The following is a 27,749-nucleotide window of genomic DNA, read 5'->3' as shown; positions in this document are numbered from 1 at the left end:
ATGGAAAGGCTTATTCCATTCATAGTACAGAAATTAGTTTTTTATTCAGTTTTCATAATGCAGACATGTACTCAGATCTATTGCCAATCTTAAAATGCATTGTCAGGTGTAGGGCCTGCTATGAGATACTCAATGTAAAAATAATTTTATTTGGCTTATAGTTATGTGTTATATAACTTAATTATATTTCCAGAATATTAAACTATGATTTAACCATAAATTCTTTTTACAGGAACTGTGATTTTTAAGAAAATGAACTGATCTGAACTGAAAATTTTATCCAGATCTACATTAATGTACCATACTGAACTGTTAGATAACCACAATATAACATGAAAATGTGCACTGTCCTAGCAGGTGGCACAATAAATTTTGGTATGTCTATGATTTTTGTAATTCCCAGTCATTATTACATTAGCTAAATTGATTCCTATCCATTCCATGTAACAGTTGTTTTGACAAATATTAACTGGCACCCTAATAATACAAGGACTGACATTACATTAATCCAAAACATTCTATTGTGATCATAGCTTCAGCAGACAGGTCTTTTTCAAAGAATGGTTTTTGTCTGTCAAATCTTTGATTTAAAAAATATTAGCATTAAACATGTTTAAAGAATGGAATGTGGCTATGCTACATTTCATTGGTTACTGATCAATATACAGATTAAACAAAAATGTTGCTCATGTTCTTCCTACAAATTTGCAGGAATCAGTTTGAAAAGCATTTTACCACTACCATTACGTTACTGTTTCCAAGAATTTTTCTATTTTAAAAGTTAACTTTTTATATTTTATATTTTACAATGTACATGAGAATACAGATTAAACCCATTGAGAAGGAAGCCTGTTTGTCCCCCAAACAGTATACACTTTTGAATTAATTATTCATTTCTTGCACAACTGAAGACATTGCAGGAAAATCTTCTGACATTTAGAATACACAGCAACAACATAAATGAAAGCTATCTCTACGATTTGGTGCTGTGAGGTGTTAGTTTCTAAAGAATATTTCCTTCTCCGGGGTCCTTTTACAGTACGGAGAGGAGGTTTTTGTGTTGTTCTGTTCAGTGTGTTTATCTTTCCTTTGTTTTTTCTCACGATTCACTCCATTGTTTGGAAAGTACAAAAATACCGATTTGCAAGACTAAAATTTTCTCTTAGCCTCGGAAGTGTCCGAGCTCTGTATTTAGTCTTTATTTACACTACTGCAGTGACAAGACACAGCTGTCTCGCTGTTGGATCCAGAAACGCACAAACCTCATCGATTGTTACTCAGGAATATGTGCAGAAATGTTTTACTGCTGCTACATCTTTTACTTCCTGAGGTTAAGTCAAATTATATTAGGCCAGCCCCTTTGGGTTGTTTGCCTTTATATTCAATAAATTTTTGTATAAATTGATTATAGTGAAAAAACAGCAGAGGAGCATACTGAAAAAGAACTGTGCAGAGGAGTACTTACACTTTTTACTGATATTATATAACATAGTGTCTTTTAACATGATTAGACTGTATACATTTTCACATAAACCGCACATATGTTTACACAAGCTTTACAAGGGCAACGTGGAAACATAGCTATTGAAATCGGTGTGTCAACATATCAGCTAAGCGACCAACTCTGTGGCAAATCATACTCATAAAATGAGTTTTCCTCACAGCCTTGACATTTTGATCTCCCCCTGTTGATGAAGGACAGTCGATCACACAACTTTAGTGACCTTTAAAAGTCTGTTTTAATCTTGCACCATAAGTGATGGAGCTGATTCTGTGTGAGCATGTTTACATTTAATATATACCCCTGAGAAGAACAGTGGCATGACCTCACAGCACCTGGAATATGATTCATATCTTGACTTTGATGAGTAATTTTAATTTCATACACCTGCAGTTTGATTGTTTTGATTATTACCAAATAGCTTCATGTAGTTTTCTTGAGAATGCCATCGATGATGAGTATAGAATTCTTTGTCCATTTTCAGCGTCCGCTCCAAATATTTTTAACTTTCTGGCACAACCATGCATTCCACTTACAGCACACCTTCCTTTTTAATACGACTTTTTAGAAATGGTACAGGTTGCAGGCAGATTTGTATCCTGAAGGTTGCCTTTTCAAGTTCCAGGAGGAGGCCTGAAGTTCTACTCTCTAGGAAGGTACTTAACCCAAATTGCTCCAGTAAACCGCTCAGCCATATACATTGTGTGCTATATTGTAAACTGACTGAATAAAAGCATCAACAAAACAAAAATTACAAAAGCTCTTGGACTGCAACATTGTAAAATACATCACAGTTGATTTCAGTTACTTTAAAAATAATGGAGGCTGTCCAAACATCAATGTATCTGAGGAACCTGAAAGATGTTCTGTCCTTGGCTTTTATACAGTGTTTTTTCATACTAGTTGGAATATCCTTCAGTCTCTGAACAATTTCAATACTGCAGAAGGGATTAGAAGCGAAACTAATACAAGTAGAAGTTACCCTGCCCTTGATTCCCTTTTTTCTCAACACAAGCTGTCTCAGGTAAGATGTTCCAACCATTAATGAAAAGCAATGACATGCAGCTATTTGTCACTGGAGTGCAATAGCAAAGTGCAAAAAAAAAACCACACAGGAATTTCAAGGGAGTAGAGCTAATTCTGAAATGGAATGTGAAATACAGCGATTTCTGTATTAGTGATGCAGTGTAGAGCCTTCATATCTGAGACTAGTTTTTCGGATCTGAGGTAGAGCTTCCATTTTGTCATCTCCTCAGCTTGTGCCCACTCATCCCCTGTAATCGACACTTCCAGTCCTACGTGGGGGCCTGAGGAGGGACATAAACCAGCATGAGAGCACCCAGGCCTGACAGCCAGCCTTGTCCCTGCTGACAGGTCGACGCGCTACGCCGTGGCGGTGGTCCCGGTGTGAATGGAGAGCTGGGCTCTGCTCCCAGGGAGATAGCACTATCTGTGCAGACCAGGAGCCTTGATCACAGCCCTACTTCTGTCTGGCCAAAAAGCCCTCCATCACCCTATGCATCCTCAACCCCTGTCTAATCACTTTACTCACACAGATCCATTCTTTCCCATATCCAAATTGGGGATCACGCTATGATGAAATACATCACAATTTTATCCATGGCTTAACCTTACGGTGACCATATTTTGTTCTCAGGTATTCTGTTCAGTGTGTTTATCTTTCCTTTGCTTTTTTCTCACAGGGTATTGTAACTTTTAGCTACAATGCTCAGCGAACCGATACTTTTTCCGTACAAATGTGTCCGTTTCTTAATGTTTCCTGGAATCTGAAATATTCCCAGCACTCTCTATGGTCTTAACCTTCGACCTCATTTTGCTACTTCTCAATTATTCATTAAAAAGAGATTTTAAGAACGAACATTTTGTTTTTCTGATTCAAGACTGGCACCATTCAGCAGTTATACTTGCGGTGTTGCATATTTCTGTTTTCTTCATTTTTAATAAGTTTCTGTAAAATTACACAAATTTAGAAACTTTCACAGCTAATTCGAAGTATGTTCTCCTATGAACGTGAGAGTGGTGAATGTACTTTCTTCCCTTAGCTCCATTACTAAAGAGAAATGTTACTTAACATGAGTTCTGATTTCTGCGGCATTGCAGACGGTTCAGTCGTTCAGCTTGCTCTTGGCACGAGATTCAGGTTTTGCCCAAGGTCTGTCTCACACCATGTCCCTTGGGCAGAACAAAGGTGACATACACAATGAATCTGGCAGGCCCAGACATGCCCAACCATTTCCACCTGACACTTTCGCCAAACACCTTCCTCCGCTGTGTTCAAGTGCAGGGCACAAATGATCAAATTGCACTAAAGATATTTGTCCAGTGGACGCTGTAACTTTTAGAAGCCGGACAAGTTTAGGCTTGACCACAGTATGTTGGCCTTTGTCAGGGAGGAAACGCACTGTGTTATTGTGCAGCATTGAAATGCAGTGCGGTGAGGAGCACAGAGCGAAACCAATAAATCACTCAACCAATGATAGTTTTCATTGAAAATAAGGAAAAATGTCAGACTTACTGCTGGGGTGTTTACACAGTAGCATATTGTACATATGAAAGTCCCCATGATTGCTGTACAGAAAGTTGATAGTCAAAATTGTGGCACAAAACTTGTTCCTCACTTGGTCCACATCATTAATAAAATCTGTAAAACAAGTCTTGAAATATTTTTAGAAAACAGTACACTAACTAATTTTAAACAAGTACAATCTATTAGCAAAACAACAGTGTATTTAAACAAGAGAGGCTAATTAACGTTACACACACACACACACTTTCAGAATCGCTTGTCCCATATAGGGTCACGGGGAACCGGAGCCTACCCGGCAACACAGGGCGTAAGGCCGGAGGGGGAGGGGACACACCCAGGACGGGACGCCAGTCTATCACAAGGCACCCCAAGTGGGACTCGAACCCCAGACCCACTGGAGAGCAGGACCCGGTCCAACCCACTGCGCCACCGCACCCCCTCCCCACTAATTAACGTTACCTCTTATTTATATTTATATTATTTTCATTGCAGAAGCATAATGTAGAACTAAACTAAATTATCATGACTAGGTAGCTAATGTTTCAACAAAAATATGCTGCTTCAGTGTTAGCTACGTGACTCAAGCAGATACCTGCACTTGCCCTTGTTTGTTCTCCTCAATAGTGTTAAGTACATATGACTTCCAAGAACCTGTAGCGTGAATGTGTTAATAATTGCTCGTTTGTGCATGTAATTTAATCCGCAACAGCCAGCCGGCGTGTTCTCTGTGAACTGAGAATGTGGCATACAGATCAAAAAAAAAAAGATGGCATTCGAGGTCACTCTCAGGTATATGGCATATGCTCAGGGTTGACAGTGGCGTGAAAGATTGGTTGGGTCTTCAGTGCTGTGCGGGACTGGGGGACACAGCCAGAACTACATCACACCTACTTCCAGAGCAGTCCATCACTTTTTCAGATAAAAATCTACCTGTAACCCTGCACTAAGCATTATGGTTTACTAACTGCCTCTCGAGTTTCAGGAAAAAGCACTGTCCTAGAGTTGTTCCGACACCATGCTTCATTAGAACAATTAAGATCACTGCAGAGCACAGCTCATCCAGCATGTACTGCATATGGGAATATTTACATGAGGGCTGATGCCAACCGATTTTCCAGCTGTTAAACTGGTTCGGTCAAGGCAGAAAGCTGCATCATTGAGTTCACTGCCTCATTGGGACTGGACTTCCCACGCCTGTCGCTGAAGTGCCCTGCTTTACACAGTGAAACATTGTTCCTCTTGTAACGAACTTACACATTTTTCCTGGTGGGAGGTTTATGCATTATTTGTAGAGCTGTTTTGTTCAGGCTCTATTCCCCTCTTACATTTAATTCAATAAGCAGTTTTGTCTTTGTTCCTTTCATGTCTACAGAAAGGGCAAGTTAAAGGAAGGAAACAAAGTAAATAATATCTTTGATATGGCATAGGGGAAAATCAGTGTTTTAAACACACTTTTTAAGTCATAGGTGAGTACACTAAATCCAGTAATCCAGATTTTTTAACCCATAATTTAAACTACTCAAGAACATTCCAGAAACAATCTGAACAACTCAACTTAACAGGGTGCAGCCAAATGTAACATACAGAAAAGTGATATTCAGGACAATGAAAATGAACATGATGAGAACAACTGAATGAATGTCCATTCTTTCTAACCTGCAGAGGTCACTGGAGAGAGAAACTCAAACTTTTGCTTGAATGATAAAATGTCCTTGAAAAACTTTGTGGCTGAGGTTCATGGGTCTGGCAAAGCCAGGCTTACATATGTGGTCTTCAACAGGTTTCAATCTGCTCAGCAACTAACAAAATTTGTGGGTCTGTGAGATGAATTCATGTGGGTAATCAGGGTGTGATGCTGCAGCTTGCACAAATTCATTTTAAAAAATGAATTAGTAGATATCTTTGAAATGAGAATATGTTTTGCGTTGAATGGAAGGCACTCTGTGGAGTGGAACGTGTTCATTTCAAGGTCTTCAGTTCTTGTTGTGTTACATTCTTCAGCATTTGCAATGACTGGGTAACTAACTGATATCAAGTTAATTTGAAATTTGTTTTGCATTCCATATCTAGAGGATTTTGATCTTGCTTAGGTCCAGTAAGCAATTTTTGAAGTATTTTCTGAAAGCATGCAAAGGAGTTTTACCCCATCTCTTATTATGCTCCTATAAAAGTCCAACAGAGAGTTTGTGGGAGGCTGCAGGAAGTGCATTTTCTCGGCTTTTTCAGTTTTATTTCCTCCATTAGTCTTAGCCCTCTATGTTAATGTTTGTCCCCCCATCCTACAGCAAAAATGGAGTCACAGAAACTGAGGCAGTACTCAGGGTATAAGAACATTTGTGTGCTGGTATTGGTTGAATAGAACTTCTTGCTCTGTGCAGATGAATTGCGTATTTAACAAACAATCTCTTGGGATGCCAAAGGAAGTTGTCTCTTTTACATAGGACATTCTTTCAAGAAAAATATTTGCAGAAATTTGATGCTGGCTTGACTGTTATATGACTGTGAAAAAAAAAATTCAAATCACATTTGCTTCGGTCCCATTGTTTTTTTTTTTTCTGCAAATGTTTTATACAGAGATTTAAGTGACGTTTTAATACAGTTAACTGATCTGTGAAGTTACACAAAAGACAAAACAAGAAAACAATTACACTCAAGTTTACATATGGAACACAATGCTATTACTGAACCATTCATTGTTAACATCTTCCTGAAAATGTTTTCTATTGACAACATTGTTTCAGCAACCTTTACACCGCAAAATAATTACTTTTGGCTTAATACTATTCAGGATTTACAAATGGGTGCTCTGTTTCAAACAGTATTTTCAGCATGACCAGCCTGTCCAAGCTGGTCTAATATTTGAATAGCAACCGATCGCTGTCTTGGCCTCATCTTTCCAGAAACTTGGTTCATTCGGAGCAAGCAGTAGAGACAATCCTTGTTTATGTATATTCTTAGGCTACAAAGGCCCGTCTCTCCTCCTGTGTTTCCTGATAAGCTCTGGACAAGAGGTTAATGAAAAATGAAATGTAAATGAAGACACTGTATTTTGATGTTGCTGTGTACATTCTCTTATCAGTCCTTAATGGCCCTTTTATAACTTTATAATAAGGGCAACATGTAGTACAGTGGATAGTGCTGTTGTCTCACAACTTTTGGGTGCTTGGTTTGGACATGTATTTAAATCAGGCTCAGTCTGTGTGGAGTTTATATGCATTTCCTAGAGTGCTCTGCCCCCCCCCCCCAACCCTGCACCAGTCCAAAGATATGTGTTTTAGCTGAACTAGTGATTATAAAATTTATAAAATGCCCTTAGTGTGAGGGAATGAGTGTGTGATTGCACATTAATGGACTAGTGTCCTGTTCACAATGTACCATCCCTTTTGAAGTACGCTTCCAGGGTATGCTCCGGACCACCAGAACCCTGCATTGGACAAGTGGCAACTGATTCGTGGACAAACTGACGTTTATAGAGGGAAGAAATTCTATCACCAGCATTAGCATTTTTTCAAAGGCTTTATATTTATTGCATAAATGGATTTTAAAAAGCTTAAGAATGTAAATGAATAAACAATTTGACATTGCAGAGGCTGACAATACACATAACTGAAGTGTTCAGAGCCTTTCACGTTACCTTCCAGCCATTCTTATACACTTCTTTCACTGGCTTGGTATTTAGTCCATTCACACAACCAGTTTAAGCCTTTGTCATCTTCCATAAAAATAATCATGAAAAATCATTTAACCCATTTAACACATATCTTCTATTTGTGTTTCCAAGCTGCATGAAGCAACACATCAGCATTCGATTGTAACTTCTTTTTTCTGCTTATGGAATACCGATGTCCTTCAGTGTGTTTCAGCTTCGTCTTGAGAAGTGTTGTTACAGTGCTAAACTAGTGGCAGACCCACATTCTGAAACCTTGGGTTAGAAGCTGTGCATAATTAAAACATGGGAACATCGATGCTCCGACACTGACAGTATAGTACAGTATAACTATAGGGGTCCTGTGTACCATAAATGAGTAAATTCTGAAACCATCTTTCTTTGTTCTATGATTTGCAAAGCATAAACATAATCCCTCACCATTTCCTTCCAAAAATCAGTGAATCAGTTAACATACAACAAGCTTCTGCATCTGAGAGACTTTTTCCATATTAATAAAAGTGATCAATAGATCACAAAATGTATTAATTTCTGTATCAAAAAATTTGTTTATTTTTATGTTCCACAAAACAGCATCAATCCAGTGCTATAGGAAACAATTATGTGCTTTTCCAATAGAAACAATGTATGCTTCAGAATTATAAAATTTATGCATGTGGCAAGATCTCTCCCTACCGAAGTCTGGCAAAGAATGTGCAGCTGACTTCTCAAAATACATTTAAAATAACTTGTACAGTTCACACTTTACACAGATTATTGGTTGGTGGTTTTAATTCAAGTATGTCAACATAGTATTGGGAACTGATCATTTGTCTTTATAACAGCATTTCTCTGTATGATACCAACTGACAAACATTTTCACTGATATCTAATCTTAAATATTGCATCTTCAGTGCAGTAAGAGAGAACTGCTGGGCGGGTGAAACTCACAAGATATTAAACAAGAGATGATCTGCTTCCAGCAAATTCTGTGCTGCTTCTGCCACCATTTAAGAATATTATTACAATCCTCTGCCCTTTCCATAATCACAACTGTAGTTTGTCAAAGTGCATGTGCAAGGAAATCTGGAAGGCATTTTTTGTGCTTGTTCATCACTCATATCTCCTTTTTTGTGTGTTGCAGTATAATCTGGATCGATGATTTACAAGTGACTAGTCTAAACATCACAAATATTCAACATACTACACTAACGTCTCACTATGATGAAATTAACCCATCACAAAAAGCAATCAACGTAAAAATCTTTTTTTCTTTAAATAAAACAAAATGAACAAAAACATTCGACAAAAGGAAATTTTCAAAACGTGTAAATGTTTATGCTAATGTAGCAAAACAATAGTTTGTAGGTCTTCCAACTTGCACAAGTACAGCATATCTTTGGAAGGCCCAGCACAGCAAAGGCCTCACAGGTAAGACTGTGCCCTGTCCCAGGTTTGCATCTCACTGAAGAATCCCTCACAGACAGAAAATCCATGCTCCAGTGTTACAGGAATGGTCTGCACCTCTTCTTTAACCTCCTCCCATGGGTGTCGCATGGACTCTGCAAACAGGGTCATCTCTTCATGATGTTGTGGGAACACAGGGGTGTACTGCTGCTGCAGCGGGTTGCTGGTCAAATCTCCCACAGTACCCCCAGCCTCCATGTACCCGTAGGCCTGCTCCAGCCCACTGCCACCCCACTTCGCCACGCCACCCAGGGGCCGGCCTTGCAGGGAAACATCCACTTCGCACCCCAGCGAGCTCAGGGCCACATTGATATCCAGGTCCTCAAAGTTGCTGCCTCTCTCACTGAATACGTCATCAAACAAGGAGCTCCAGTCAAAATCCCCTCTGAGCACATCGACTTCTTTCACTTCAGGCACCAGCAGCTGGTCTTTTGCTCGTCTTGCCACCTTGGAACTTCGTTTTGGCATAGCCTGCTTGCGTTTGTTGCCCAAACCCACCCCTCCGTAGGGGCTCTGATTTGTCTCAAAATGGCCAAAGTCAGGCTGGTGCCCATTTTGGTACACAAATCCAGTGGAATTATACAAGGAATCCAAACCTGATGAGGTTTTGCTCTGCCTGTTAGTGCTGAAGTGAGTAGCAGGCATTCGCCGGCGTTTGAAGACTCCGTTGACAAACATGTCAGCATACTGAGGATCGATTTGCCAGAAGCCACCTTTTCCAGGCTCGTCCTTCTGCCTGGGTACCTTCCTGAAGCATTTGTTCAGCGAAAGGTTGTGACGAATTGAGTTCTACAAAGACAAATGGAAGGAAGACCGTTTAAAAGACTATGTAGTGATGTAAACTCCAGTCCCACTGCATAGCAACTGATTTTACAATTGTATCTCTCTATATTCAGATTCATTCGTTTACTTGTTCAACAGTACTACAGATGTAGGCAAGGCTTCAACCTGTGACCTTCAGGTCCAAAGGTAGCAGCTCTAACCGCTATGCTACCAGCTATCCAACAGATATATATATATCTAAAGTCAGGTTAACAAAAGCAAGTTTTTTGCACATTTTTATTTTGCTTTTGTTAACCTGACTTTAAAAAGCTCTTTTGTTTGTGGGAACATACTCTCAGCATCTATTCTTTGAGATTTACTATCCTTGCAGGGGAAAACACAAGCATACACCCTAGCACAAGGTCATATGAGCTCAAGATGTTTATGTTTTATTTTAAAATACACTGACTTACAATATTGTTATCAATGTCAAGAATTATTCAGTCTCTAAATAAATACAATACCAGTCAAGAGGCATACCCCTGGGCAAAACCTGTGTTTGACAAACTGGACAAAAGAGTTAAAGGAAAGCAACCCACAGCTGCCCTACATCTCTGTGAAATCTTGCAGATGAGCAGAAAAAAATGGGTGATTTCTTATCCAAAAATCGTTAACCAATAGCCTCATGGAAAAGCTGTACTCAAACTTTTCACCAGTACCCCAGTTTATGGTATAACCGCATGGAGATATGAGTGAATGTTAGGGTATAACTAACTGTTGTATGCTTTTTGATCATTAGACGTAAAAAGTACAATGATACATCTGCCCATGTTTGAGGCGCATAATGGGCCTACTTATTATACAAATTCATCAACTTCTATTTAGTGTATCAGTGACACTCGGAATTACCCCTTCCATTTGCATATACTTTCTGATTTCACTACTGCCACGAGGCACACAGCAAACCAATTTAGCATAATTTAGACTTTGAACAGAAAACTCTTAATACCAATCAAAATGCTAAATTCTTCCTCGTAAATGCATTTCATGCTAAATCAAAAACTGAACTGATCTTTCAGCTTCAATCACAACATATTTTACCAAACTAACAGTCGAAGCCATTTCACTCTGGAGAAATTGAAATTAAGGTCAACAAACAGATTGACTACATGGGGAACACTGAGCTGTCTACATGCAATACCAATTTCCAGCATGCTTGCGATGTCATTAGTTATTGTCCAGTTTATAGAGGGTAAAGGTCAGGGCCATTCATCTCAGAGCTGATTCTATTGGTTTTCTGTTACCTCTGAGCGGCAAAACACCTCATTCAACTAACTGCCCTCATGGAAACTCTTTAACTACCTTTCTGGGCTACTACATGTGTACAGGGAACTGGAAAACCAACTGGACTCACCCCTCCAGAGCTTTGAGCTCAACAGCCAGGAACAGATAATAGGGGGGTGGGGGGTGTATTGTTTTGTTTGCTTGCTTATGGGAAAGCAAATGATCCAGATCACAAGTTCTAGTAACAGAGCTGTGTGGGCTTTCAACACCATCTTCTTTGCTGTGCTTCCAGCGACCTCCCTAAGGAAACACTCATTAACAAGTGCCCCCCAAGACAAGCAGCGGAGCGCAGGTACAGCAGCCCTTCTCTCTGGAAAAGTGCCTTCCATGAAGGAGGAGTGCGCGCACGCTCGACACGTCAAACAGGTGTCCGTTCTACACTTATCCTGCAAAAGACATTGAAATCCACTTTTTTGTTCTGCATTTACTGCTCTCAGTGAGAAACAGGTAGAATTAAAATGGATTTTTTTTTTCCATTGTGATATTTTTCTTATATTTAGCTGATGCTGTTTTGAAGTTATTTTTGCTATTCTGTATCATATATAGTACTAATAGTAACTAGTATTAGCAGTCATTACTTTTTTCTTCTTTTTTAAGGAATGGTTTCATATACACCAACGAGTACAAAAGAGACTTTTCCCCTTTAAGTAAACGCGCTCAAAAGTCCCGTTTGTGGTCACAGAAGCAGCTATTGGGTAACATGTCCTGCACCTGTCACACGCACCTTGTCTTGCCAGGAAGGCTCATGCATTTTTTAAAAGCATGGATTCGTCTCAGCATCTGGCTTCCCCCGCTAATTGTGAACTGGGGGGATGGTAATTATTTCTATTATTTCCATGTACCTAAAGTTTAGCCTATTACGTTCAACCGTCGAAAGCCATTCCTGTCAGTAATGAAATTCATCATGTCACATGCTCCTACACTAATGAAAAGGGAAAGAACAGGTGGTTTTAACGATTGACCCGCGTTACAGGAATGTTTCAGCGGGTACACGGACATCACAGTCACACGCGCACACACGAGCACGTGTTTCTCTCCCCCTCCTCATCCCGCCTGGGACGCGCGCGCGCACCTGCCAGCTGGGCTCCGCGTGCCTGTAGTAGGAGAAGTTCTCTGTGATCCAGCTGTAGATGGCCGACAGGGTGATCTTCGTCTCCTTGCTCGCCTGCATGGCCATGCAGATAAGAGTGGCGTAGGAATAAGGCGGCTTCACCTGAGGGTTCGTCCTGTAGTCCGTGTCTTCGCCCGGGCTCTCGGGCGCCGCCGCCACTTGCTCCCGTCGTCGCCGGCCCCAGTTCAGGCACGCGGTGGCGCTGACGCACGCGAGCGGGGTGCCCGGGCCGCGAGGCATCATGCCCGTGGCGGCCGTGTCCCCGGCGGGCGGGCTGGCGGGCGAGCCGGTGCCCTGGGGCTCCGACTGGCAGTGGCAGGAGGAGCTCGGGGGTCGGTCCAGGTTCGCGCCCGGGATCGAGAAGTCCTGGAGCCAGTGGAGGCTCGTGAGGCTGTCGTCCAGGTGGACGGAGCCGCTCACGTTGTCCTCGTCCTCGGGATGGAGCCTCAGCCATTTCTCCTTGAACTGGGTGGCGAACTCCGGGCTCGTGAGCACGGGCATGGTGAGCGCGTGCCGGCGCCAAAATGCTGATTTCAGTGCCGTTCAAATGAAGGTTATTCGTATGAAGCGTTCTTGCAGCAAAGTGACACCGCTCGCAACTACAGCAATTCAGCGGCCGCTGCCTCTAAGCCTTCGTCTAACAGATCAGAATAGTGAATAGTAAGAGTGATGAAATTTACTATGAAGAACTACTTTTTAAAATAAACCACTGGTTTAACCAGATCAACTGTTGCCGCTGTCACAGCTAGCCTACAGCAATGCGACTGTAAAGACGAGAGCTGCACAATAGTTGGTCAGTACGCGGATTATTACTGGTTACTCCGGTGCAATGTATTATATGTAGGGCGATTCGTGCATCACAACGAACGCATCACAGTTCACATTTAAAATTAATGAACTCGCAGTTGCTTGTATCATTAGTTACTTCTAGTCGACGTTTGAAGAAAAAAAAATAATAAATTTGTTAAATTCAACAAGTTCAATGTCCCGTTTAGAAAATGAACGAAGGTCGCAGGAGCTACATCGCTCCTCGGGGCTCAGCAGTGTGATGCTCCAACCTGTTGCTGTTATCGAAGTCCTTCGCTCTCAGCAGCCTGCGTGCTGCAAAGTCGCCGATGTGCAACAAGTGGACCGGTGCGGTCCAAGCCCTTCTAAAGGAGCTGATCGTTCTGCACCATAACGAATGCTTTTAATGTCCTCTTACTTAACTGCGCGGCTGAAACGAGCATTTTCTAAAACAATCACGCTGAAGAACACACGAACAGTGACCGGCTGCCGGCAAGAGTCCATGTGGACAGTTCCTCCTTCTCTTGGCGAATGCGCTGTATTTTAGTGGACCTTTAAACACATCGCGCACCGTTGATTGGCTAATATGGTATCCAGGTTTCGGCTTTCTATTTTCTAGAGCGTCTCGAACCCCCCAGGGAGTGTCAAAAACACACTGCGTGGCACGAAAAACGAAGACAGAATTTCCGTGCATCTACTTTAAAAATACAGTCCACATGACAACTCCATTTACCGTATATGCGCCTATAAATGACAAATAGATGATGCACTTAGTTTCACAGTGTTAACGGTTTCTCATGAAATATTGAGTCAAATATAAAGCACGTCATGTGCCAAGAACAACCGACGACAGAAAATTGTTACATTGACACATTAATAAATGGGCCAAACAAGTGAGGGGCGGTTCTTCCAGTGTTCTAGCGAGACTCACGTCCGCCCAATATTTACGTAAAACTCCATTTAGTACCACTCTGATAATATTTTTCGTTCGTCAGACGCGCTGTACATGAGAATTTTTATACAGTAAAATAGTGAATGACGAAATATTGTAAATATAAATTAAAAATAACATTGCTATGCAAGTTCTCTCATTTTCATGAAACGATAAAAACGCGTTACTCTTATTTCACATGATATTTGTGTATGTTAGGTTAAGTTACAAGATTTTTTTTTTTTTAAATCCTGTATTTTTCTTTGGGGAATTTAAAAATGTCTGAGAGCTATGCAAATACCAACCTCACTGGAGCTCAAATTCATTATTGTTCAAAGTCTACTGCGGCGTGCGGCGCTCTAGGTTTGGATGGAAGAAGGAAGCACAGGCAGCGTTCATTTCGAACGTTTGTTACAAGACAGGTACATAGGAAAATACTCTCAGCCCGAGAACCTCATCTTCTCAAGACTTGGCACCTCGAACCAACCGTCCCCGCATACTCACCGCCCCCATGGACACCCCTTTATTATCCCCTTAAGCCCCCCAGTGGTTGCACACTTTATTCACATCTTTCCCATAATGCAACTATTCAAAACAAACGCATTCCCCGCTCAAACTCGCAGTAACGGATCGTTACAATACTTTTAAACCGGCAGCTTGCATCAGAACGGCTTACAAACCACACAAAGAGAAAATATCATGTCTGTTAATAAGGAAGGGCATTATTCCCTGGCCACTTTAAAGCGTTTGTAAAATACAACCTGGGTCTGGGACAGCAGGCGGCGTAATCGTTAGAACTGCAGCTTTACACTTGCCCTGAGTTCCTCCAGTAAATATTACCTTATTTAGTGGCTTAACGTGGTAATTCGCTCTGGATAAAAGCGTCACGCGAATAAATGTAAGTGCACGGTGTAAGTGTGCGACACACTTCACGTGTAGCTACGTCAGCACTATATTGCGCCCGCGACTGCAGCCGGGCGCGCGGGACAGGGAGCGCGAGCGCGTCGGCAACTGGCGCCTCAGGTCCCGCTCTTGTTGCACTTTCGACTTTGTTTCCTGCATTCCACCCCATTGTAGAATTCTCTAGAGAAAGACAACTGGGCTGAACATACTTGTCAGTGTTCGCTCAGAAGAATACTTATGACCTCACTTTGCCGGATAAAAATGGTTCGTTGGTTCACAAATTATAGACAAACGGGATTAATGTAAATCGTAGGTAGTGTTCAAATTGCCAGCAGCGATGCTCAAGCCCGCCTTCGCAGCATGACTATCAGCGTGCCTCTCCTTTAATATTTCCTTGTCGTCTTTTACCGAAAGTAATAGCTTGCAAAGGAAACCCAATCCGTTGGGGGTTTTCATATCCATCATTCAGTAGTTTCAAATTCTGATATTTCAAGTGTGATGACAAATTATGCTTGTTTTCCACTTTATGCTAGTAGTGCAGGAGACTTACCAGATCTGAAAAGGTCGTGTAGCATTTGTATACTGAATATATCTACTTTTAGAAAAATATCCCACATTCTTGAAATGAGCACATTTTGGTGAATTTCGGCACCAGCTTCCAAGCACTGAATGTTCCAGTACCTTTTAGGATATGATGCTTTCTAGAATGTTTTGGTACTTTCTAGAATGTTCTGTTGCCTTTTAGAATCTTCCAGTGGCTGTAAAGTATCAAACTAATATTGACACTCTAGAAGAATCACTTGTATTTTTGTAATTAGTAAACTAATTATAATTGACGCGTAAATTGACAAAACTAAGAACTTTGAAAAAAAATGTTGTGTTGTGTTATGCATGTGTCTTTCCATGAGACAATTCAGGAAACTTAGGTGACAGCAAAAGATGGGGCTAAATACATGGATGGCAAAAGAGCCTTGCATGACATTTAAACATTGTAAATGTCGTTTTATTGTAAAAATATGCAATTCTGTGGCAGAAAAACTATCCCATCTTTACAGACTTAGGAAATTGAATGTGTGTTGTAGCCAGTTCTTTGCCCTTCATTTTCTGGTATTTGAATTTTTTTTTCTTCCGTTTCTTATTTAATTTATAAGTAATCACAATGAATATTTCATAACCAGTTACTATGTAAACTACTGGTTTGGTATTTTTATGTATATAATAATCAAACTCTCCTGTTCTTTATGGCAACGATGGATGTCGGTTACACTGCCTACAAGTGGTTTTATTACAACATCTCTACTTGGTCCTACCAAGTGAAATAATATGGTAAGTGACTTGGAACCTTGCAGGACTAGGTGGCTGGATTTTTTTATTCCATATTAAAATGAGAATATTTACCATCAGCACATTTTTACTAGATTAAAAAAGTTGATTGCATACATAATTTCACCTCCCACACGCTTTCAAAGTCTTAGGATGAAGCAAGGTATCACTCGGCCTTAAAGTTTGTAAATCACCTTGCTCTTCTCAGTTGCCTTGGTTGAGGTCACACATGTTTCTGTCTGAATGGACTTCAATAACTTGTGTCAGCCTTATAAACACCTTCTCCAACAAAACAGAACTGGTGTTTCTTGACCCTTTCTTTGGAGTTTACTTTAAATCTAGTCATTAACGATAGCCTTTTCAGGCTAACACCCGTCAGCCCCAGCACACGACTTGCATCTATTCCCAGGCGTGTTTCAACTTGTCATGTGTGAGAGGGGCGTGCAATAATATAGGTAATATGACTCAATGACGCTATACACAAATATTGGGAGGAACAAATTAAGGTTTCCTTGCTTACGTAAACATATATGCCCACCTTGTTGTACTTATGTCTCTACCTTGATCACTTTTTCCTTAGAGCTACATAGTCAACAATTAACTCAGACTCAGTGTATGAAAGTTCTTGGTTAAATGTCTCCTTTTTTTTTCTTTGTTCTTACTTCTCCCACACTTTTGTTATTGATAATTCACCTTTCACCCTCAGTTGCTCATGCTGTTTGTGGAGTCAGCTAAGAAGCAGAAGACAGCTATTTCATCTTCCAGTTCATGGCGAGCAAAACCTGTCTTCTTTTCACTCAATGAACCAACTGGCAGAAGACAAGAAAAGTAAGCAATAATGTGAGGAGGTACAGACTGATTAGGTCTACATCTAGTGAGAACCCAAGGGGCACATCTGTTCTGATTATCTTACACTCTTCAGCAAATAGATTTGTTCTGCTGCAAGGGTCACAATCAGCAAATGACAGAGCTTGGATCTCAACCACACTCTTGAGTTTGGTTGCTGTCTGGATGTGTAAAATGTGAATAGGTAATTGAGGTACTATGGAGCTTCACCAAGTAATTTTATTCAATAGAGTGCAGTTGTATCTTACACGCTTGACTACAGATTTCTGATTCTAGATAATGGTTTTGAGCTAGTCATCTAACATCAGCCTTTTCCCAGGTAACTAATAATCACTTCAGATACCTCTAGGCATCTCAGTCTGTCTCATTTACATTTCACTTCATGCATGTATGCTGGTATTTATTTTTCTGCTGTTTTTTATTTATGAGTAATTATGATATATTTTTCATAACCATGTTTATTATATGTACTACTGTAGCACATCCATAAGGTATATAAGATGAATCAGTTATAATCAGTTTTTGGATATACAGTACATACTATTTCAATTCCCACATAAGTGGCAACTTCATGTATTTAAATTTTGTGTATTTCAAACAAATTTTAGCCCATGCTTAAACTACTAACAAGCTACTAAGTGAAGACTTGAAATATATGTCCAGAGAGCTTGAGAACAAGTGTGTGTGGCAAAATTTGCAAGAACTAAAGATGTTAGGCTAAGATGACATGCATGCAGCTAGACCACATGTCACAGTGCACAGGCATCATACCCAGTGAGATACAGGAGGGGCCAGGGCAGGAGGCAATCCACAGCACCAGGATCCCCATGTGACACAAGCAGAAACCCTAAGCAGAAAAATAGATTGGCAATAGGTCAAGTCACCTCAAGGTAACAAGAAGAAAGAATGGCAATAGTTGTATATAGATAAGGTGTTGCAACTGGAAAGGGTGTTCTTAATCTGTGGTCTTGCTGCTTGCTGAATTTTAAGAAAAACACAGGTTTCTGCAGAGTGTAGAGTGGCATAGGAGGAGGAGGAAAGAGGGGGGCATTAAGTGGACAGCTTTTCTAACAGTTTCTTTTGGGTTTGCTATAGCGCTACTAAGGCAGAAACACAGTGGGTATCTGCTCTACTCCAAGAAGGTATCTGACAACTACCTCAAAACTTCATATAGCAACTTATCAGAGACTACATGTGTCACCACTGTTAAAGAAACCTTATCTGGACCCAAACTTTGTAAAGACTTACACACCTATTTCCTTCCTCTGTTCTTTCCAAATCCTTTAAAAGCTCACTTTAGAACCAGTCATCCTCATTCCTCATTCAGAATGGTCTCCAGGACCAACCTGAATGTAGATTCATCATTGTTTAGTTTATTGAGCCCCTACTTACCATGTCAGAAGCTCTCTAGTTGAACTGTCTCCATCTGTTCAGTTCTTATTGTGAAAGTGTTTTTTATTGTACACTTCTGCAACATTTGGCACAATCACAAAATCTCCTTACCTCACTAGACCATCTTGGAATGAAAAAAAAATCATCATTAAACTATTTGAATGATATATATCAGGTACATCTTACCAGAGAATTTAACAGAGCTCCTTTTCTGCCCCTTAGTCTCGCTCAACAGATGTTCCACAAAGCTCAGTTACTTTTCTTCACTTCTCATGGCTTCTATCACTACTATGCAGATGACACATTGCTCTTCCTCTCAGTTCCTCATTTCACCAGACATACTGCATGTTGCTTTGAATTGCATCTCTGCTTGAATGACTGATCACCATCTACAACTCAAGCATTCCAAAACTAGGTCCTCACTCTTTCTACTGGGTCATCAACCAGTAACATACTGTATCAAGTAGAAAATGCATTCAGCTCATCCATTTTATCAAGGGCTTGGGAATAACAATTTACCTATCCGCTTCTCCCACCACCCTGAAGCCATTAACCTGATCCTGCAGACACCATTAGTAGAATTCATCCATTCCTCATAACCACAATCTACCCAGCTCTTGGTCCTAATTATGTTTAACATCTTGTGGCTGGATTAATGCAGTTTGAGGTTCAAGATTCAAGAGTCTATTGTGATATGTACAGTAAACAGTCTGTTACACCATACAATGAAATTCTTACTATGTGAATCCTCCCATGTTCATGTCTGGTCTTCAGGCCTCTGCCGTCAAGTCTGTTTAGGTGATTCAGAATGTCACGGCATGACATGCATTTGACCTGCTGAAGCTCCATCATGCGTCTCCCTTCTCATCACTGCCCATTAGCTTCCATGTAGCTGCCGTAGACTCTTTACAGAATACCAGACAGTCAAAGGAATTGGACTGCTATACTTACAGGACCTGGTCAATCACTGATTGCTGTGCTCCAACTCTGACCATATACTTGTCCGAAAATGTCAGTGATTCATTTTTAATCCTAATCTGGTGGAATGGACTCAGAGGTTCTCAAAGAAGGGGCTTCCAGGTTCCTAGTGATATTATGAAGAACAATAAATATATTCCAAACCTGATACCTCCAAGCTGATTATTAGGGCCCTGGCCAAATTCATGACAACCCTATTAAACGGTAAAAAAAGGTAGGGGAATTGTTGGTTTAAAAAAGGTTCAGATTGTTCCTCCCATGTTTGCAGAGCATTTATATGGCTTTTCCAGTACCAGTCTATTGATCAATCCTTGGTCTTGTCCACTGGTGAGGTGTTACCCTAGGATGCATCTATGGGCCAGTTGCAAAATAGCATTATCATATGGCTTGGGGATATTGGATTCTTACCTCATATACAGCATACTGTCACTGGCTGTATGTTGAAGGTAAAAAAAAAAACTGCTGAAATTGAAGACAGCCTCTAGGTAACAATAACAATTGTTAGCCAAATGAGGGATACTATATTTCCCAGGTCCAGCAGCACAGAGGCACAGTTCTCCCACAGTCTTTATTTATCATCATATTATCATCCATGTTTTCATCTGCCTAACAGGAGGAGTAAGGTGTAAAACGTGTGGCCTAGGAGCAGTATCTTCAGAGGTGGCTTGGCTTATCCCTGTCAGAGTACCTCCAGGAATTAGGGTCTGGTAGTTTGCAAGAAATAGGACCACATCCTTGTTTTCTAACTTAACCCACTAGATCGCTAACCTTGGGATTTTCCCCAAGGCATATGGATTCCCACCATTTCTGGTTTTGCTAAATTACAGATAGCCTTGTAATTTTTAAGCAGCTTTCCAGAAGTTGTTCTGTCTTCCCAGTAGTGATTTGTTCTGCAATTTATTTATATACCAACCCACAGCAGAGCCCAAATCCTCCATCTATGTAAAAAATGGACCAGGGCTTGCTTCTTGGTGAATGACAAGTCAGGAAAACAAACCATAACAAAAATATGTGGAAAAATAGAGAGGCATTGCCACCTAGAGGTTGTATTCAGTTTCAGCATTTTTTTTTTTTTTTTCTTGCTGGTGGACATAATGTTGTTTCCTAAATCTTTTCCCTAACTGGTCTCAAAATATCACCTCCAGAGCCACTTCTCTTATCTTTTAACTGCATAAAATTACATCGCAGTATCACCACTTTGTCTGCTGTTCAATACTTTGGAAGAGTGTCTGAAAACGCATAAATGTTAATGTCTGGCATCAATCTCCTCAGACTAGAACAGGCAACCCTCAGCCTTTGTAGCACTGACCATGGGCCCCATCTTGATAGCTTCCATTGCTGGGGGTGAAGCTGAAGCCCACAATGTGTTTTCAGAAATGTGCAGATAGTGCACATGATAAATTTTGCCTCCCTGCAGAACAACATGAGGAATTAAATAAACCTGTTCAAACAACACCTCAGTCTAAAACCTCAAAAACATCTTTTTCTCATTTATCATTAAAAATAACTAGCATAAAATTCAGACCAGGAAACTGGGGGGGACAGGAAATACTAGGTATGATTTAATGAACACAATCAAGTTCAGATGTAAATTTAACATAAGATCAATATGATATGTAAGATCCAACTTAAGTACTTGAAACCTTTGACTCAAGTTATGTCTTGTGGAAAAACATTTATTTCTGTGAGGGTTTTGGAAATTAACACTCTTGTCAAAGGCTACCTACAGCATGGGACTGTCCTGAATCTTCCACTGGAAAAGTGATTAAAACATTACACATACAAAAAATATTAATATATACCCTCCAGTACTGAAAAACATATTCCTTTTCCCTTAATTCACCCAACAGTTGTACTTGATATGTGCTCCAGGTATCTCAAAAGTACCTACCATCCTCTTCTCAATCAAGATAAAGATCCTCTCACCATCCAGAGCAAACTAAGCTGTGGAAAGATTAAACTGAGTCCTGTGTCAAAAATGTGTAGCATTTACTTGGAAAGAAATTTAAACTGTACATCATTTTTATTAACTCATTTTTTAAACAACACAAAGTCCTTTATCATTACCATAACTAAGTGCCAAGTTCATTTCAACTCACACAAACCACCAGTTCATGGCTTGGTTCAAAATTTGGACATGTAAAGGAGTCAGTTTCATAAATATGAGTGGCATGCAAGAGGCTTCCCACTCTCCCTCCGAATGGACAGCAGCCCCTGAAGACTGCTTGTTGGGAAGAAACGAGTATCAGCTCTGGCTCGCTGGAGTTGTGAAGACACTAAGAAGGGAGTTTGAGGCACTAGTGGGAAGTATGTGACTTGGGCTGTATGGGAACTGAGACGATTCAGCTATTTATAGTGGTGTCTCATCTGTGTTCTCAACACCTTACCAAGTGTAGTTTCGAAAATGACATTTTCTTGTAACCGTGTTGTGCTTTGTTGTTTCAGCTAAGTCTCAGTTCTCTTTCATTCTTCACTGAGCCGAAAGGCCTTTCATGTTCAGTTAAGGGTTCACTTCAGTTAATGTCCGTTGGGGAACATCGATAGGAGTAAACAAATTAAACTACCTACCTTTGTTTCCTGCCTGGTCACTCCAAAAACCTAGTTACACCCCTGCATGCCAGTCTATTAACTGTCAAATATTTTTAATGAGCTCATAAATATTGGCTTTTCAAACTCAAATGGAGCTAAGAGAGTACTAAACAATAGACAATCTATTTACATTCAGCACTGCTTTTGTAAAAGCTGAGGAGTATTACTATAGTCCATGCCACCATTCCATAAACAATTTATGTCAATGTGCATGGAAACCTCTAAGGTGTGTTGTGCCTTTTCATGTGTTCCATTATAATCTGTATTGACCATTTATAAACAACCAATATGTACATATCCACTATGTTGGAGACTGTTTAAAGAATTTTAACTTGTATCCCCCCCCCCCAAAACTCTTAGCTTCTGGTGGCTTCCTTTCTCTAATCAGTTTCACTAATGAAGCCCTCACAGACAGGAAGCCCATGATCCAGTGTTAAGATGGCCAGTTTGCACATCTTCCCTCAGCTCATCCCATGAAAGCTGCAGAGACTCCATAAACATGGTCGGGTGATCATGGTGTTGAGGGAACAGAGGGATGCACTGCTGCTGCGGCGGGTTGTCGGACACAACTCCCCCCATACCACCAGCCTCCGGGTACCACCCGCAGGTCTTCTCAGGCCAACTGCTGGTCCACTTCTCCTCGGCAGCCAGAGACTGGTCTTGCAGCGGGAGGTCCAACTCACTCTCTAGCAAGGTCTGGAAAGCATTGATATCCAAGTCCTCGAGTATGTCAAATCTGCCACTGAAAAAGTCATCAACCACAGAGCTGCAGTCAAACTCTCCTGTTTCTCTTCTCTCGAGCTCTTTCAGTTCAGGCACCAGCAGCTGTTTATCCATGGTCCTTGCTGCCATAGAGCTTGGTTTTGGTGTAGGCTGCTTAGGTGTGTTGCACAAAGCCAGCCCTACATGAGGGCCTTGATTACTTTCAAAGTAACTAAACCTGGGTTGGTGCCTGTTGTGGTGCGTGAACCCAATGGAACTATATGGGGACACCAAATTGGGTGAGGTTCTGCTAAGCTTTTGGGAGCCAAAGCAAGAAGCACGCATTCGCTTCTGTTTGAAGACCCCATTGACAAACATGTCAGCATACTGAGGGTCGATCTGCCAGAAGCCACCTTTTCCTGGCTTGTCTTTCTCCCTGGGCACCTTCCTGAAATATTTGTTCACTGAAAGGTGGTAACGGACTGAGTTCTGTGGAGACAAGTGGGAAGAACACATTTCAGAATAGTGCTGAACAACATAACTGTCTGGTTAATAAAACATGCTTTACATTAAGATTGGCAATAACCATGTTTACTATAAAAGTTAAAATGCAAACCTGAGAAATTCAGCTTTGAAAAGTATTCACCCACTTTAGTTCTCATTTAATTTTTGGTAGCTGCACCTTTCACAGCAATAACAGCCTTAAGTCTTTTGTTGTATGTTCTAACCAGTTTTAAACATTTTAAAGATTAATATTTGCCCACTCTTCCTTGCAAATTATTTGGGGAGCAACACTAGAACTGCCATAGATTTTCTAGAGCAGGGGTCACCAACCTTTTTGAAACTGAGAGCTACTTCTTGGGTACCAATTAATGTGAAGGGCTACCAGTTTGCTTTTTGGGGGTTTTTCACCAGTCTCGTGAAAAAAGACTGCTGTTTGCACAAACCTGCCTTTAACTCGCGGGCTTTTTCCACTCGTAATGCGCTGCCCGGTGGGTAGTTAGCATGGTAGCTTGCGTGACACGTTCTGAAATGTCTCTCAACATTGTGCCGTTTTGCCGTCGCCACAGTCGCCCCGCAAACGAGACACACGCAGGAATCTTTCACAGTGGTAAAAAAGAACTCTTCCTCCCATTCACTGTGAAAATATGTTTTCTTTCTTTTTTCTGCCATGTTTTCGGGGGTAAATCATCTCCTCCCCTTCACTGCGCCCGCTAGCTGCTCTCTACGGCAACAGTTGCCGTGGAGACCAGCTAGCTCTAATCTAATATGAAATATTTTTTTAAAGTTTTTTTTTTTTTTTTTTTTTAAATATTGTCATTTTCAAATTTACACCAATGCAAGTGTGATTTAAAAAGAATAGCAACAAAAAAATTAGATGCAGCTTACTGGTAAGTGGCGCTATGGTGAGCTATTTTTAGAACAGGCCCGTGGGCGACTCATGTGATCCTTGCGGGCGACCTGGTGCCCGTGGGCACCATGTTGGTGACCCCTGTTCTAGAGCATTTACATCAGGGCTTTGGCCACTCAAGGAAGTTCCAACTTTGTGAAACAGCTCTAGAGAAGTCATGTCTTTGTATTTGGGGTCACTGTCCTGTTGACGCCGTGTCAGTTCCAGATATTTTGCAGACTATACAAGGTGCACAGAGGTGCAACCCCATTAAGAAAATTCTTCAAATTTGAATGGCAAAGGGCTGAGGGGTTTGTTTTTACAAATATTTGTAAAAATATTTTAAAATTTAAAAACCCATTTTGATTTGTGGAAACATGCCCACATCAGCATTTTCCATTTCTTTAGGGGGATTAAATACATCTAAGCACAAGGCTGTATGGGCCCCGGCATGTTTTTGTTTCATCATAACTTCTCAAAAATTCCTCTGTCAACCTAAAAAAATTAGTCAAAATGAGTGCTTCTCCAGACTAACCTCTGTATGTGTAATTTATGATATAAACTGCATGTAGATATGATTGAATGTTAGGGTGGGGGAAGGGAAAAACAGTGGTATGCTTCTTGATTTTTAGATATAAGTAGTACAACAACATATCTGCACACGCTTCGGTAGGGCATAAGTATATAGATTCATCAACCTCCATTCAGTCCATCAGTGACACCCAGATTACACGTTATTTGCATACACACTGATTTCACTACTGCCACGAGGCACACAGCAAACCAATTTAGCAGACTTACTTTGAACAGAAAACTCTTAATACCAATCAAAATGCTAAATTCTTCCTCATAAATGCATTTCATGCTAAATCAAAAACTGAACTGATCTTTCAGCTTCAATCACAACATATTTTACCAAACTAACAGTCGAAGCCATTTTACTCTGGAGAAATTGAAATTAAGGTCAACAAACAGATTGACTACATGGGGAACACTGAGCTGTCTACATGCAATACCAATTTCCAGCATGCTTGCGATGTCATTAGTTATTGTCCAGTTTATAGAGGGTAAAGGTCAGGGCCATTCATCTCAGAGCTGATTCTATTGGCTTTCTGTTACCTCTGAGCGGCAAAACACCTCATTCAACTAACTGCCCTCTACTACATGTGTACAGGGAACTGGAAAACCAACTGGACTCACCCCTCCAGAACTTTTGAGCTCAACAGCCAGGAACAGATAATAGGGGGGTGGGGGGTGTATTGTTGTTTGCTTGCTTATGGGAAAGCAAATGATCCAGATCACAAGTTCTAGTAACAGAGCTGTGTGGGCTTTCAACACCATCTTCTTTGCTGTGCTTCCAGCGACCTCCCTAAGGAAACACTCATTAACAAGTGCCCCCCAAGACAAGCAGCGGAGCGCAGGTACAGCAGCCCTTCTCTCTGGAAAAGTGCCTTCCATGAAGGAGGAGCGCGCGCACGCTCGACACGTCAAACAGGTGTCCGTTCTACACTTATCCTGCAAAAGACATTGAAATCCACTTTTTTGTTCTGCATTTACTGCTCTCAGTGACAAACACATACACTATCACTTTGCATGTTTTTGTCATCGCCGTATTTGTGTGCGCACCCACTACTGATGGAATTTATGACAGACACAACACTGTATATGTTATTGATCTGCTGACGTGAATTATTTGTCAGTATTGGTAATATCTAGGCACTCACGGTGTTAAGTAAGTGTTTTGTGGGCGCAAGCAGTCCCACACAGATTAAAGGACACGAACGCAAACTTGGCTTTACGCGTCCTGTATCGTCACGTTACTTCTATCATTAGGATCTTACTGTTTCTAGGATGATAGAAATCGGAGGAAACAGTGGAGACTAAGTCGTGTGCGCAACAAACTCTTCTCGTTCAGTTTTTAACAATGCCATGGCCGGATATGAGCGCCATGACGTAGTCAAGCGATTCGATTCTATAAACTGTAAAACTACAAAGAGTATGACTGGTGGTAATAGGAAGGCAAAGAAAACGCCGGTAACTACTGGACTAACAGAAGCAAGATGCCAGTTTACACCATGCATGCGCGCGCACAGGCACAGTTTAGAGGGCGTTTCAAACACCCCCCAGCACGAGTTTCTCTCTTTCCCGCCTTATCGGAGCGCCATGACAGCAGAGGCTGCCTGGGACCGGCGCACGCACCTGCCAGCTGGGCTCCGCGTGCCTGTAGTAGGAGAAGTTCTCTGTGATCCAGCTGTAGATGGCCGACAGGGTGATCTTCGTCTCCTTGCTCGCCTGCATGGCCATGCAGATAAGAGTGGCGTAGGAATAAGGCGGCTTCACCTGAGGGTTCGTCCTGTAGTCCGTGTCCTCGCCCGCCGGGCTCTCGGGCGCCGCCGCCGCCACTTGCTCCCGTCGTCGCCGGCCCCAGTTCAGGCACGCGGTGGCGCTGCCGCACGCGAGCGGGGTGCCCGGGCCGCGAGGCATCATGCCCGTGGCGGCCGTGTCCCCGGCGGGCGGGCTGGCGGGCGAGCCGGTGCCCTGGGGCTCCGACGACGGGCAGTTGCTGGAGGAGCTCGGGGGTAGGTCCGGGTTCGCGCCCGGGATCGAGAAGTCCTGGAGCCAGTGGAGGCTCGTGAGGCTGTCGTCCAGGTGGACGGAGCCGCTCACGTTGTCCTCGTCCTCGGGATGGAGCCTCAGCCATTTCTCCTTGAACTGGGTGGCGAACTCCGGGCTCGTGAGCACGGGCATGGTGAGCGCGTGCCGGCGCTAAAAATTCTGATTTCACTACCAAAAAAAAAAAAAAACTCAGCACCTGCTATCGCACTTAAGTACTCTGAGAGAACAGCTGTCGGAGTAACTGTAAAGAATTACTTAACCTACTAAACTCCGAATCAACTACCACTGTACTGGCTGTTCTTCTGCAGCAAAGCGACTGCATTAGACGCGAGACGCTGGTTGTTAAATTCTAAGTGCCAGATTGTTACGTCATACAGAGCTGTATTGGGAGGAGGGCGGAGCGAGCTGTCGTTGAGCGTTAATGATGATCGAGTGTGAACGTCTGGTACCCCTCCCCCGTTTTGTATGTAGTAGCTATGTATTGTCTATATATATATGTATAGTATATGTCCCTGTTCCGCCGTAATTAGTCTAACTCTGCAGTAATAAAGACACCGGCGAGAGCGCATGGATGGAATTCGCTAACAAACAAAGCACTGACGCTGAGAAAACAGCTTAAGTTGGCTAAATCCTCCATCGCCACTGAAACTCTCGATTAAGTATATTCAAAAGATCCAAGTAAACATCCAAAGAGAATAAACAAATTTCAATAAATTTCAGAGGACGATCTTCCGGTATTTTACAAAGCTGAAACAGGTATCACTGGTTCGTCCTCGAGTGATACGTGATTTTATTTATTTTTTTTTTATTTGTTTGCTGATCAATTCCTAAAACCTTTCTAAAATACAAAGTTCGAGAGTGGGATAATTAGTCGGATAAACCCGAGGGTCAGATCATTGATGGTTATGACGAAT

General features: G+C 41.5%; 2 protein-coding genes across 2 annotated transcripts; both read right to left on the bottom strand.

Moving 5' to 3' along the window:
• Window positions 1-9,120: 9,120 nt before the first annotated feature.
• Window positions 9,121-13,961, bottom strand: foxj1b (forkhead box J1b). The gene is made up of 2 exons (XM_029246912.1): window positions 12,341-13,961; window positions 9,121-9,951 (listed from the first exon to the last, which is right to left on the bottom strand). The coding sequence occupies exons 1-2, from the start codon at window positions 12,878-12,880 to the stop codon at window positions 9,121-9,123; spliced, it is 1,371 nt and encodes a 456-aa protein (XP_029102745.1). The 5' UTR covers window positions 12,881-13,961.
• A 7,059-nt stretch (window positions 13,962-21,020) lies between these two features.
• LOC108926505 (forkhead box protein J1-B-like) lies at window positions 21,021-27,165 on the bottom strand. The gene is made up of 2 exons (XM_029246567.1): window positions 26,419-27,165; window positions 21,021-23,318 (listed from the first exon to the last, which is right to left on the bottom strand). The coding sequence occupies exons 1-2, from the start codon at window positions 26,965-26,967 to the stop codon at window positions 22,533-22,535; spliced, it is 1,335 nt and encodes a 444-aa protein (XP_029102400.1). The 5' UTR covers window positions 26,968-27,165; the 3' UTR covers window positions 21,021-22,532.
• Between the last annotated feature and the right edge of the window lie 584 nt (window positions 27,166-27,749).

The sequence above is a fragment of the Scleropages formosus genome, chromosome 20, assembly GCF_900964775.1.
Source record: "Scleropages formosus chromosome 20, fSclFor1.1, whole genome shotgun sequence".
Lineage (NCBI taxonomy): Eukaryota > Metazoa > Chordata > Actinopteri > Osteoglossiformes > Osteoglossidae > Scleropages > Scleropages formosus.
Note: the sequence above shows the minus strand (reverse complement) of the source record. Positions and strands in the feature narration are given on the sequence as shown.

Excerpts from the sequence above, each read along its gene's own strand:
- foxj1b (XM_029246912.1), bottom strand. The coding sequence starts at position 12,880 with ATGCCCGTGCTCACGAGCCCGGAGTTCGCCACCCAGTTCAAGGAGAAA. Across the intron at positions 9,952-12,340 it reads ACGCGGAGCCCAGCTGGCAG|AACTCAATTCGTCACAACCT; the intron begins GTGCGCGCGCGC and ends TTGTCTTTGTAG.
- LOC108926505 (XM_029246567.1), bottom strand. The coding sequence starts at position 26,967 with ATGCCCGTGCTCACGAGCCCGGAGTTCGCCACCCAGTTCAAGGAGAAA. Across the intron at positions 23,319-26,418 it reads ACGCGGAGCCCAGCTGGCAG|AACTCAGTCCGTTACCACCT; the intron begins GTGCGTGCGCCG and ends TTGTCTCCACAG.